General features: G+C 39.7%; 1 protein-coding gene across 7 annotated transcripts in view; it reads left to right on the plus strand.

Moving 5' to 3' along the window:
• LOC133283235 (mitogen-activated protein kinase 10) overlaps positions 1 to 13,802 on the plus strand; it is a 149,816-nt gene that overhangs the window by 61,855 nt on the left and 74,159 nt on the right. For 6 of the 7 annotated variants that reach the window (XM_061479882.1, XM_061479911.1, XM_061479928.1 and 3 more), the window contains one exon: positions 8,075 to 8,146. In XM_061479882.1, coding sequence (XP_061335866.1) covers positions 8,081 to 8,146 — 66 coding nt within the window. In that variant the 5' untranslated portion in view covers positions 8,075 to 8,080. Of the gene's footprint in view, positions 1 to 8,074; positions 8,174 to 13,802 lie in introns of all 7 variants that reach the window. The other variant, XM_061479920.1, reaches the window with a different exon arrangement.

Raw genomic sequence — 13,802 nt, forward strand, 5'->3', positions numbered from 1 at the left:
GATTTTCAGTCATCACAACCCACAAAGTATCAGAGTATTTTCTGTGTTTTCTCAAACAAGATGCAACTGACATTTGATATTAACAGCTTGCAGTGATTTTGCAATAAAGCCTGTTTGCATCCCTGAGATGAGTACTTCTAATAGGGTTTTTGATATCACAATAATTGAAATTTAGAAATGTTAGTGCTTAGGAGGGGAAAAGCTTTTTCAGAAGGGAAGGAATCTGGATTTTAGTTGTTTGAGAAATAAGCTGGTTTGTAACTGCGGAATTTACAGCATAATCTCTTCACGGCGACAGGCTCTTACTCTAGAAGTAAGCCTCTTAGAATTTTTTAGAGTAATAGTGTTTTTAGTCATGTAGCTATTGTATTAGTATATAAATACAAACCAAAGCAGGAATTGAGCATCCTAACTTCGCAAACAACTGATGCAGCTGTCCTTGGTTTGAGCGGAGAGGCTGGGTAATACATTTCCCGAGGCCCCTTCCAGTGTGAGTGATTCTGTGATTCTGTTCCTGAATAATTGTGAAGTGTAAATTGGCCAGCTTTAGAATTCAGTGGCCAGTTGTGCAGGTCCTTCAAATTTATGATGATAATTACATGTGTCTGTTGAGCAAATTATTCCATAGTCCTAAAAAGTTTTAGTGTTTCCACCATGCAAACTTTGGTATAGGAAAGATAAGCATCGGTAAAGCATAACATAATTTTTTATTAAATATGCAAAATCATGGCTAATTATTTTTTTTTTTTGCATAATTTTTCCTCTTAAGTCACCAAAGCCATATTTTTTCCTCTAAATTGAATGAAACTGTCATAGAAATTGCTTTCTACCATAGTGCCAGAAAATGAAGGTATCATGAAACAGGATTTTTATCTGGATCTAAGTGCCCTGGCCTTTCATACGTTTCTTCTGAAGTTAGAATTTTACTTTTGACTAGGTAGTCATCCTTTTTACATGCGTCCTTCATTAATGGGTTGGTTAACTTGCACAACAGAGCAGCATATTAAGAATGTGATTCAATAGCATGCACATCAACATATTAGAAATTAATTCCAAACTCTCTGGGCTTAGAAAATTTCATTTATTCAAAACTTTTTTTTTTTTTTGACATTGCTTGGTGCAGACTGTAACTGACTATTTTTCTCTATGTATTCTATAGAATATATGTAATTTTCACCAGTCATACAGTTCCAGAGCCATCTGTGTTGAAGGCAAATTTAACTGAATTTGAATTACATTTGGAGGTTGTGCTGTTACTTGGGAGTGTATTAAAAATAGTTTTGGTGTGGTTCATTGCATGTCTTCAAACAGTTGTACCACTGACTTTTATCTAAAGAACAGCTTTTTATTGTGTGCATTTTGTTTTGGGTTTTGTTGCTGCTGTTGATTTTTTTTGATTTGGGGGTTTTTTTGGTGCGGTTTTTTTGGTTTTATTTTTTTAATATTTTTTTCTAAATAGAGGAAAACCATTTTCTGAAAGGGCAGAATGTTTCACTCAACTGTGTTGAGGTGCTTACCTCAATTTTCTGCCTTTGACTTGTCAAAATGCAGCCAAAAAAACCCACCTTTTGCTTTAACCATTGTGGTAAATGTAGTTATCTTATGGTAGGCAAGTAGTAAGGGTTTTATTGTCCTAAGATCTTTGCACTTTGGTTTTCTTCAATTTTTTTTGTGATAGTAGTACCTATGGTCTTGCATACTTACCACTGGAGGTTCATCCTATGAAAATTCAGAGCTGCTTCTGAGAAGTCTAATTTAATGCCTCTAGAAGGTGGCTACATTTTATTTTCTCTTTGAATTTGCACCAGAGAATGGAGGTTATTCAGCCACACATGAAAAGATGGTATGAGAAGTTATGACAAGGTCATCATAAACTGACTGATTAATCTGTCATAACACCTCACAGGAGCAGGTTCTTTCTCTGATAATACCTGTTTGTAAAAGTAATACCTAGGTGTGTGATACCTTGGACTATTGTAACTTGGTGGTTTAAACCGGGTATTGTCAAGTGTGGAAATCTGACTTAGAATAATTGACTTAAGAATACATGGGGAGCTGGTAGCAAGGCCAGACTTAGAGCTCGTTTGTTCCTGTCTTCTGCATGTGTGCTGTAATCATTAGGAAATCCTGCTTATCAATTCTGTCTTTTCAGTGTGTATGTTCTTTCCCCATTCACATGTCTTCATCTGAAAGCCTTTTCATTGCTATTCCTAAAATCTTTCTTTACCACTCTTTTCCAGCAGTTCTGTTTTAGAGTTGCTTTCATGATTCTTGTAAATTTTTACATGCCATCACTTCTCATCCTGGTGGAACATGATCTGTTTCTGCTGGGATTTAACCTTAGTAATTACTCTGTTCACACTCTTCCTTTCCCCAGCTACTCCAAGAATAATTAAAATGACAGCACAGCCACAACAGAAAAACACTTTTTTATCAGTACAAGCACTCTCCTTGTCTATTACTAATCCACTTGTAAATTTCAGTTCATATTTATCCTCTGTTAAGTCTTGAAGCTTTTGCCAAGCAGTGGGTCTCATTGAAGCTGATATTGACAATGCCCTGCTGTTACAGTGTTCTAAATTAGATGTGAAAAACAAAATAATAAATTAATAAAGTTTTATGAAAATTGCTGATAAACCAGCATGTCTGGTCTTTGAAGGCCGATTTGATAGGATATTTGGACATATATATCCCAAACATAACTGGCAACAATTATAGGAAAAATGTGGGGAAATCGCAGCCCGTCTTTCTTAATCCAGCATGTTAAAGACAGAGCCCATGTATAAAATTCTGTATCAGCCTGGGGGTCAGAAACTACCATTCTCTCCTGATATGTTTTCTCACACTATGTGACTTCATTACATTCAGAATACAAATATGCTAAATGGAAATATCCATTATGATGACAATATACTGTAACTTCTGTATGGTTCTCCTTGTTTATAAAGAGCAGAACAGCCAAATTTCAGTAATGGGACAAAAATTACAGGAGTTTAAGACTACTCAAAGCTTCAGGGAGCTGATAATGTGATGAGAATATATTTTTTCAGATGGAGCGAGGAATTCAAGTACTGGAAATGCATAAAATGATTCAAACACTTTCTGAAAGCAGGAAGCATTAATAATTCATAAATGTTAATCTTTGAACATTAATGTTTTTCAAGAAGGTTTTCAAGTGACAGCTGAATTGATAAGTGACCCCCTCTCACTGAAGTGGGACATGACAAATTTCTTAAAACTTTAAATGATTGTCCTATTTAATTTTTTTTTCATGCTGTGAATCCTTCTGTTCATGAGTGAAATAGAATAATGCAGCAGTAAATAGTTTAATTAGCCATTTGTAGCACAAGTGTAGAACTATCTGCCTATCTGCCCTGTGAAGATAGGGAACACATTCACTATACCCATTTTGCACATGTGATGTATTCAGATGGTAATAATCAAATAAGCAGAAATGCTGGATTTGGCTCTTAATACAAATGTGTATAGTTTCCCCTTATTATTGAGATTATCACAGTTGGTGGGCCTGGGAATAGATAATAGCATATTACTGGAGGATGTCCTGTGAATCTGTTAAAACCTTCCAGTGTGCAGTCACACCTTGCCAGTTCAGTGATGTTTTAGATACAAGCAGCTCTGCCTACAGTACTTTCAGCTGCTGTTTGATTTCTGTTTAAATTGGAACTCATGCTTTTTATTGTACGTTTTTTTCACAGGGTTGTTTTTCACATTAGGATTTGAAGGATTGCAATTCATTTTGCTATAGGACATGTAAACAACCCTCAGACAGAGTAGAGCTGCAGGAGTGTGGGAGGAGAACAGCACTGCAGGTAGTTTGGGAATTGATTCATTTCAACAGCAGCAACACCAGTTTAAATACATGTCTAACAGCTACTGCAGCTTTTCTCATCAAGAACCTTGCTTCAACCCTGAATCAGTGTATTTGACATAGATGATTTTGCTGTGGGGTGAGGTAAAGAGTCCTGCTTGTCTAGGCTGTGATGAAGAACGTAGTATCACAGCAGGGCAGCTCGCTCCTTTGCATCTCTTCATTCAGAGTTATATGGAACTTTCCTGAGGCTCCATTTTTGTCTTCAAAATTGTTACAAAAAAAGCTTTAATATTCTTTGACAGGCCACAGCAATGTCTACTGTGCGTGCTTGTTGATTAGGAGATATGGGGATGAGAAACCATCCTGGAAGTATTTTCTGAAAAGAAAGTGACTGTGATGCTTTTTCCAGACAAAAGTTTGTTAAGTGTCAGCCAGAGAAGCAGCTCAGAGGCAACATGGTGGGTGCAAGTGCTGAGACTCTCCTCAGACAAGCACAGAAACAGTTCAGGGCCCTTAGGCTCAGTGTTTGCATCTATGGGCCTAACGCAAGCACAGGCTTTCCACTTACAAAGCAGAAGCCAATGATGTGAACAGTAGTCCAGTTTGGGAGGGAAAACAAGGCTTCCTAGGCTAAGAGACTGCCTGCCAAATTGCTTGGACATTCACTGGCTAGAGATTTGAGGGTGAGGAAAGAATTCAAGGACAATCAGAAAGTTTTACTGCCAGAGGCTGTAATTGAGAACTACAGTTACTATTGGTTTTCCAGTCTGTTTTGTCTACTGTCATTGCACAGCTCCCTCTCTGCTCTCAATTATTATACTGATAGTATTGATTTAATCCTTTCAGTCTTCAAAAAGCTGTTTGACTAATAATGAGATAATCCCGCTGATCCCTAGAGAGAAAGATAAACATCATTAAAAATAAACAGTCCTTCCCCAGAAAAGGCAGATTTCATAGCAGCACTGAGGGGAAGCGGAAGTTCATGCTTGAAATTGAGTCATGTCATTAGCCCATATTCTCTTTGGAAGAGTAGCTCTTGATAAGGAGAAGGAATGGAGTGAAGAAGAGGATGGCAAAGCAGCAGGTCAGGTAGAGGACAAGCCCCTTGTTATCTTCACAGTCCCAGGCAGCAGTTCTTTTGGGGCTGTTCCACTGGAAGCTCAGAGGATTTTCAGGATTTTCTTATTCTTGCCTGCATGTCTACTTTCTTCTACTTCATTGCCTTCTAGTATCTTGCCTGAAAGGAGATCATATATTTACTGCTGAGACTTGTATGTTTTTACAGGTTCTGGCATACAGATGCCTTGCTTGTGATGAAAATTTGAGATCCAGTAGTGGTGTTGGTGTTTCCTTGACAGGTTTTTTTCTCTGTGATGCTACTGCAACTTTTGGCTTCACAGCTGGATGTCAGCCTGGGTTATTATGAGGTGTTTTGTTGTTCTGTTCCTGCAGTTCTTCCCACCCTGAGTCATTTTGCTCAAGTGTGAAAAGATAAAGCACCAGAAGTAAAGAAATAGTAGATACTTATGCTCTCACCTAAAGCTCAGTTCCCTAGTGAATGAGGCTGTTTGTTACTAGTTTCTTTTTTTATATAACTGCTTTATGTTTTGACACAATTATCTCATCATCAAACCAGTTCTTTATGCTCTTTACACCGACACTGTCAAAGTCTCTACTGGCATGGTGTCAGCTACCACCAGAGGAGATATGATCAAGGGTATTTACACAGTTGAACGTGAATGTGTTTTCTGTGTGAAGAAATTAAAAGTTACGTACATGTGTATTTACTTACAGGGCACTGAAGAGAATCTCATATGATTTCACTATATGAAGACACACATTATGTAAACACAAAATCAGTTTTCCCTGGGTATACACATTCTGGCTATACACAGACCTCTGCGCTACAGAAAGTTATCCTGATTCCTGCTGTACAATTGGCGTATCTCAGCTGTCTAGCGATTCATTTGATATATCTTATGCACAGAAGAATATGAGTATTGATCTGGGCTATTAAAACATATCATACTTCTATTATTTTTTAAGCAGTAACTGCATACAAGGACAACATAATAAAGTGGAAAATGTATTCCAGTTCATAAAATTCACCAGTCTACTGCTCTGCCCCAGGGTGACTATTAACAGTGACAGTCACTCCTGTGGAAAGCTGAGGCACCGTGTACGACTAGAAATGCGTATGCAATACAAAATGTCTTCTCAATAGATCCTCACAGCAAATTCACTGAAGAATCAAATTTCCCCAGTTCCCTTCCCTTCCTTTCTTCACCTTCCACTATTAGACTTTGTCTTGAACGTGGTATGTTATAACGACACTCCAGTTATTATTATAGTAATACAATTCATCCAACCAATAGGATTTCATAGTACATATACTGGCAGTGTGAGAGTATAATTATCTGCTGGCTTTCCAGAAAACACTGGCAATATGACTAATGTTAAAAGCTCTGCTTATATCTTTCTTTCTCCCTCTCGTTTTAATATAAACCCTCTGTGGAATGTGAGGCTCCGGTAGTGACTCACTGGGCAATGAGGCAGCAGTCTCAGACACTGTAACATGATGCAAAACAAGGTCATACACTTGCTTTCATAACAGGATTATTCACTCATTCATTAAAAATTAAACACATGTGGGAACACATGATGCAAGTATTCGTGAATACTTCCTTAGAGTTTCTTAAGTCACAATGAGCTTGTGTGAGATAAAGGTACTCCAAATTAAGTCTTCTCTTCCTTATATTTATACCAGAAGTTAGTTAATTGTTCCTATTGAAGCAACGTGCTGTAATGACACACGTGGTGTTTCAGGATCATGGCCATATCTCAGTGGAGTGATGGCTGCATTTCTTTGCTTTATAAGTCTTTACAATGAGCTTATATTTAAAATAAAAACATGTATGTTCCAAAATTTGTCTATATTATTTGTCTCTTTTTACATAAAAGTTTCTGTTTTTTTATTGGTGCTGTTAAAACTTTTAATGTTTGTTTGTTTGTTTGTCTGTCTTAGGGGGCTTTTTGAGCTCTGCAGAAAAATCAGTGTGCTCCAAAGTCTTATTTCAACCTGAGAGCATTACATTACTATGGGGTATTTTTGTGGATGTCCCATGCTAGACTGCAGTTAGGAAAGGATTGGTTAGAGCTGAATGTAGTGCTATGGAATTAATTTAAAACAGCTGTAATAGGGTACACACAGAGGCCTGTCTAGTCTAGTGTATGGCTAGACTGGACAGAATCTTAAAAATAGGGTGAGCATATAGTGGCAGACTGTGACTCAGACTTGTCTTGAGTCAGAGATGATATTTTTGAGGTTAATAGCCTTCAGCAGATTCCTTATTATGTGAATTTGCTGCATCATACTAGGACTTACATTGACCTCTGACATCCACAAGAGTGCTAAGCAGGGAGTTTTGCAGCGTGGTGAAACAGCGTATGAAGAACTCTCTCCTACTGCTGATTCTGAATCTGCTGTTTGAGAACTTAGTTCGTTGCCACAAACTTCTTTTAATTAAAATAAATAAATTAAACAAAGAAACAAGCAAACAACCCAAACCAAACAAACCACAAAAACAAAAAAAAAAAAACAACATCGGGGACAGTGTTTTCCTCTTAACTTTTCAGTATTACGCTCATTTTATGGATCTCTAGCATATCTCCACTCAAACAGCAATTTTCTAGGCTAAAAACAAAATTCTGTCTGTGCAGTTGTTTCGTGTAATGAATCTGAATATGCTTTGAACATTTCTTATCGCCCTTTTCTGTAACTTCTATTTGTAAGATGTTACGATGAGACCCGGAACTACATATAATATTTATAAAGTGGTAGTGCCATGAATTTATACATGATGTAATTAGTCTTTCAATTCCTATAACTTTTGTAATAATTGCCAACTTAAGACTTTTTTCTTTCCCACATTGTTTAGAACATTATTGACCTGAATTTTATTTTTGTTGATTTAGAAATACAAGTGACATAATAAACTTAGAGGTAATGGCATCAGTTACTGTAAAATTTTGAAGATTTACCAGGTCATAGTTGAGGCCAAAACCTTGATGACCACCAACTAGAATTTAGAGTCTATTTACAGGTCAATGTTGTAGCTGATTTCTGTTCTTCACAAGCTGGGTAGCAACTCAGTTTTATAATCTAAATATGGATACATCTGCACTGTACTTGCACATCAGCAGACATACAAGATTTCTATGTCTACTTTTTTTTAATTGCAGGTATTTATGAGCCGCCATTTCTTGTATTATTGTGGTGAACCTACTCTGGATGTGAAGATTGCCTTTTGTCAGGTGTGTGTCCCTTACAGGTAAACCAAGGTACAGTATATACTTGTATTTCATTTTTGCAGTTCATGCATAATAAAAAAAAAAATTACTTTTCTATTTCTTTTGATGTTTATTTTGTAGTTTTCTCTTAATGATTTTTTATTTTGTTTTGCTAAAATGTCAGTTAATATTCAGAGATATTATTTTTTTAGGTAAAAATAATATCAGAGTTTGCAAACACAGAAAGTTGGCTGTGCTTCCAGTAAACTTAATGATATATCAGACAATAACCATATGCAGACAGATGCTTTCTCAGAAATACACAGATTAGAGCTATTTTATCTTAGCCTCTGTTTTTGTGAGGCAGAGCCTGTTACTACAGTTTTCTGCCCCTTAATCTACCTTTACTAGAAGTGAAGGGAGGGTTAATAGGAGCTGTGGGGGTTTTCTTTTTTCCAGTTGAACACTATGTGCTATGCAGATGGAGTCATGAGACTGCATTATAGCAAATTGAAGTATATTGATTTGTCCATTTTTTTGATCTCTTGGTTAGATTTAGTTAACATATATGAATCACAAATCTGTATGCATCTTTTACAGCATGAACAAAAGATGAGGACTTTTGCTCATTTATGAACATTGGTTTATGTTTGAAATCTGTCTCTTCATAATTATTTTTGTGAGATGGGAGACCAATAATCTAACTAGCTGGAGGGACATTAGGTACATTCTTTATTTTTGAGGAATAAGAACAATGCTGCATTCTTAGAAATGGAATCATGGTAAACACTTGTTTTTTCCCTTTACATTACTTATGGGGTCCAAGTACAAATCTAAAAAAGAAAGAGCTATTACTTGTATGCAAGCATTTAACACAAAACGGTAACAGCTTCTGGGAGGTTTGTTTTGTGGGTTTTTTTGCAAAAATTGCACAAAAACGGTTTTCCTCTGATTGTATGAAGAAGATTGTGCAAAATCGTTTTTTGCATAGCTCTGCCTGGGAATTTTCTTCTCACTTTTATTCAGAGAAAACCAGAGTTTTACAAAAACAATTTTATTTTACACATGCAGAGGAAAGGTATTCTCAATCACTTCCTTTCATGTTTAGTGCTACTTTAGCCTTGGCATCAATCACTGTATGACCATGTATAGCCAATGCTGTCACTGCACTCCAGATTCTTCTTTTATTGGAAACATGCCACTGAAATTATTCCTTTGCTGTTACCCTAACTAAATAAAAGGTCTTCAGAGTCACATACAGAACCAGATATATTTGCAAGGCTTTTAGGTGAGGTACTGGAATGGGTTGCCCAGGGAGGTTGTGAATGCTCCATCCCTGGCAGTGTTCAAGGCCAGGCTGGATGAAGCCTTGGATGGCATGGTTTAGTGTGAGGTGTCCCTGCCCATGGCAGGAGGGGTGGAACTAGATGATCTTAAGGTCCTTTCTAACCCTAATTATTCTATGAGTCTATATATGGTGAAATTGATAGCATTTTTGAAGATTTTTAATGCTGAATAAAAATGATTCATATTCAACTCCTACAGCAGGTACCCAAAGAGGAGTCATCCAATAAACACATATGGGAAATACTATCTTGATATTGCAGGAAACAGGAATTTATTCTTCAAGCACTTACCACACAAATACGTTTTCAAGGTCTTCAGATGGTCAGATTTATTCTCCTGAGGGTAAAAGCTGGTTCAGGCTTCACATTAATTTATTCTCTCCATAAAGATAGGCCCTGATCCAAATAACAGTTAAACACATAGTTAACATTAAGTACATGGATGATAACTTCCTCCTGCAAATGGTGGATGAGCCGACCAGGAGAGGAGCGCTGCTGGATCTCATCCTCACTAACAAGGAGGATCTGGTCGAAGCAGTAAGGGTTCAGGGCTGCCTTGGTTGCAGCGACCACGAGATGGTGGAGTTCAGGATCTTGTGTGATAGGACTAGTAGAATACCAAGTAGAATTGCAACCCTGGACTTTAGCAGGGCAAACTTTGGCCTTTTCAAGCAATTGCTAGGGGAAATCCCATGGGCAAGGCTGCTTGAAGGTAAAGGGGCCCAAGATAGTTGGTTGACATTCAAGGATTGCTTTTTCCGAGCTCAAGATCGGAGCATCCCGACACGTAGGAAGTCAAGGAAGAGGGCCAGGAGACCTGCGTGGCTAAATAGGGAATTGCTGGGTATGCTCAAGTGGAAGAGGAGAGTTTACAGGTCATGGAAGGAGGGGCTGGCCACTTGGGAGGAATATAAGGCTGCTGCTAGAGGATGTAGGAAGACAGCTAGGAGGACTAAAGCATCCTTAGAATTAAACCTGGCGAGAAGGGTCAAGGACAGCAAAAAGAGCTTTTTCAAATACATGGCAGACAAAACTAACACCAGAGGCAATGTAGGCCCACTGATGAACGGGATGGGTGCCCTGGTGACAGAAGATACAGAGATGGCAGAGTTACTGAATGCCTTCTTTGTCTCTGTCTACTCTGCTGCAGGCAGTCCTGAAGAGCCCTGTACCCCTGAGACCTTAGATGAAGTCAGGTCAACGGAGCGGTTTGCCTTAGTCGATGAGGAATGCGTTAGAGACCAGTTGAGCAATCTGGACATCCATAAATCCATGGGTCCAGATGGGATGCACCCGCGGGTGCTGAGGGAACTGGCGGAAGTCATTGCTAGACCACTCTCCATCATCTTTACCAAGTCTTGGGAAACGGGAGAGGTGCCTGAGGACTGGAGGAAAGCAAATGTCACTCCAGTCTTCAAAAAGGGCAAGGAGGACGCGGGTAACTATAGACCGGTCAGCCTCACCTCCATCCCTGGGAAAGTGATGGAACACCTTATCCTTGGTGCCATCTTAAGGCATATCAAGGATAAGAAGGTTATGAGGGGCAGTCAACATGGCTTCACCAGGGGGAAATCATGTTTGACCAATCTCTTAGCCTTTTATGAGGAAATAACACGGTGGATGGATGATGGCAGAGCGGTGGATGTGGTCTACCTTGACTTCAGCAAAGCATTTGACACAGTCTCCCACAGCATCCTCACAGCTAAATTGAGGAAGTGTGGACTGGATGATCAGGTAGTGAGGTGGACTGCGAACTGGCTGAAGGAGAGAAGCCAGAGAGTTGTAGTCTACGGGGCTGAGTCTAGTTGGAGGCCTGTAACTAGTGGAGTGCCTCAAGGGTCAGTACTGGGACCAGTATTATTTAATATATTTATCAATGATTTAGATGAGGGAATTGAGTGTACTATCAGCAAGTTTGCTGATGACACTAAGCTGGGAGGAGTGGCTGACACGCCAGAAGGCTGTGCTGCCATGCAGCGAGACCTGGACAGACTGGAGAATTGGGCAGGGAATAACTTGATGAAATATAACAAGGGAAAGTGTAGAGTCCTGCATCTGGGCAGGAACAACCCCAGGTTCCAGTATAGGTTGGGGAACGACCTGTTAGAGAGCAGTGTAGGGGAGAGGGACCTGGGGGTCCTAGTGGACGACAGGATGACCATGGGCCAACACTGTGCCCTTGTGGCTAAGAAGGCCAATGGCATCCTGGGGTGTATTAGAAGGGGGGTGGTTAGTAGGTCGAGAGAGGTCCTCCTTCCCCTCTACTCTGCCCTGGTGAGACCCCATCTGGAATATTGTGTCCAGTTCTGGGCCCCTCAGTTCAAGAAGGACAGGGACCTGCTGGAGAGAGTCCAGCGAAGGGCAACAAAGATGATTAGGGGAGTGGAGCATCTCCCTTATGAGGAAAGACTGAGGGAGCTGGGTCTCTATAGTTTGGAGAAGAGGAGACTGAGGGGTGATCTTATAAGTGTCTATAAATATATAAAGGGGGAGTGTCACGAGGATGGAGCCAGGCTCTACTCAGTGGCAAACAATGATAGGACAAGGGGTAATGGGTACAAACTGGAACACAAGAGGTTCCACTTAAACTTGAGAAGAAACTTCTTCTCAGTGAGGGTGACGGAACACTGGAACAGGCTGCCCAGGGAGGTTGTGGAGTCTCCTTCCCTGGAGACATTCAAAACCCGCTTGGACACATTCCTGTGTAACACTATCTAGGTGTTCCTGCTCCTTCAGGGGGATTGGACTAGATGATCTTTCGAGGTCCCTTCCAATCTCTAGCATACTGTGATACTGTGTGATACAAGAACAGTCTCTAAATTTGTGTTTTGCTTGAGTAAGACCTTTGCTGTCATGGATGCTGTTCATTTGTGTTGCATAGCGTAAGATGTGGGTTATATCTGCATGCTGGTAATACTTGATCCAAACATCCAGGTCTGTATTTAGAGGCTATTCAACTACTTAGAAACTATTTAGTCTCCAGCTAATAATATTGTTTATTCCATGCTTATTCAGAATGTCACGAATGCCCTGTGATTTACTAGCACTTCTGCTCCAAGTGTAAATTTCATTTATATCTTTAAGCAATTTTAATCTGCTGAATCACCAATTCTAAGAATTTCAGGAACTACTGTTAACAAAAAATGAAGATGCAGCAAGAGGTAGATACTTCCATTTAAATCTTGAGGTGTCTGTAGCCAGCAAGGATCCCAGCAGTATCTGGACAAGAGAGCACAAGAATGTAGTTTCCAGTGAACATAATTCAACTCAGTAAGACTTTCAAGTGGTTCACCAAACGCAAAAAAAAAATTATTTCTACTATATAAATATGCAACAGATTATCAGAAAAAGTCAGTGTGGTGTAGTTGACTGTCCTGTTGACCTGTTAAGATGAGAGCCTCTAGTGATGGTGTACTAGAATAAACAATCCAATAGATTATTGCAATTTTGAGACTCATGTCTACCACATTGAAGTCCTGCTCCCATTTGGAATTTGTGCTTACTGTAGGCTTTCTAAAAAATATAGACTTGGGCTGAAGTGTCTTTTATAAAGGTATATGTCCTGGGTTCAGCAGTAGCAGTCATGTTTCTCCTTCTTGGTAGCTGGTGCAGTGCAGTGTTTTGACTTTCGGCCTGGGAACAGAACTGATAGCGATGTTTTGGTTTGGCCAAGGACTTTGTGAGCCTCATGCTCTGCCAGGGAGGAGGGAAGCTGTGAGGAAGCAGAGACAGGACACCTGACCCAAACTGACCAAAGAGGTATTCCATACCACAGCACGTCATGCCCAGGATGTAACTGGGAGTTAGCCGGAAGGGCTGGGAGACTGCAGGGTTGGAGGAGGTATGGGTCGGAGCTTGGTCGGGCTTGGGGGGCGAGTTATCGGTCAGCTGGTGGTGAGGTGTTGTATTCTCTTCCCTTGTTATTTCCTTTATCATTATTATCATTGGTGGTAGCAGTAGTGATTTGTGTTATACCTTAGTTACTGAACTGTTCTTATCTCAACCCGTGGGAGTTGCATTTTTTTCGATTCTCCTCTCCGTCCCTCTGGGAGTAGGGGGAGGGAAAGAAAGGGGGGAGTGAGTGAACGAGTTACCTGACTGGGTTTAAACTACGACAGTTCATTTTGGCGCCCAACGTGGGGCACGAAGGGTTGAGATAATGACAGATCTGACCGGATTAATAGTCACTCGTCACAATGCTGATTTATTGGCTCTCAGAGTTGTTCCTGTTGATCTCACAGCTTCAGAATGTTGTAACTTACTTAGAGTCGGTATTTGCTGTGTTAGTGTTTATCAAGTGTGGGGCCTGCGCTAAGGTTCTTGTCTCACTGTGC

The sequence above is a fragment of the Pezoporus flaviventris genome, unplaced genomic scaffold (genome assembly GCF_033815535.1).
Source record: "Pezoporus flaviventris isolate CSIRO_AGI_PZ_B2104156 unplaced genomic scaffold, CSIRO_AGI_Pfla_v1 ptg000002l, whole genome shotgun sequence".
Classification (NCBI taxonomy): domain Eukaryota; kingdom Metazoa; phylum Chordata; class Aves; order Psittaciformes; family Psittacidae; genus Pezoporus; species Pezoporus flaviventris.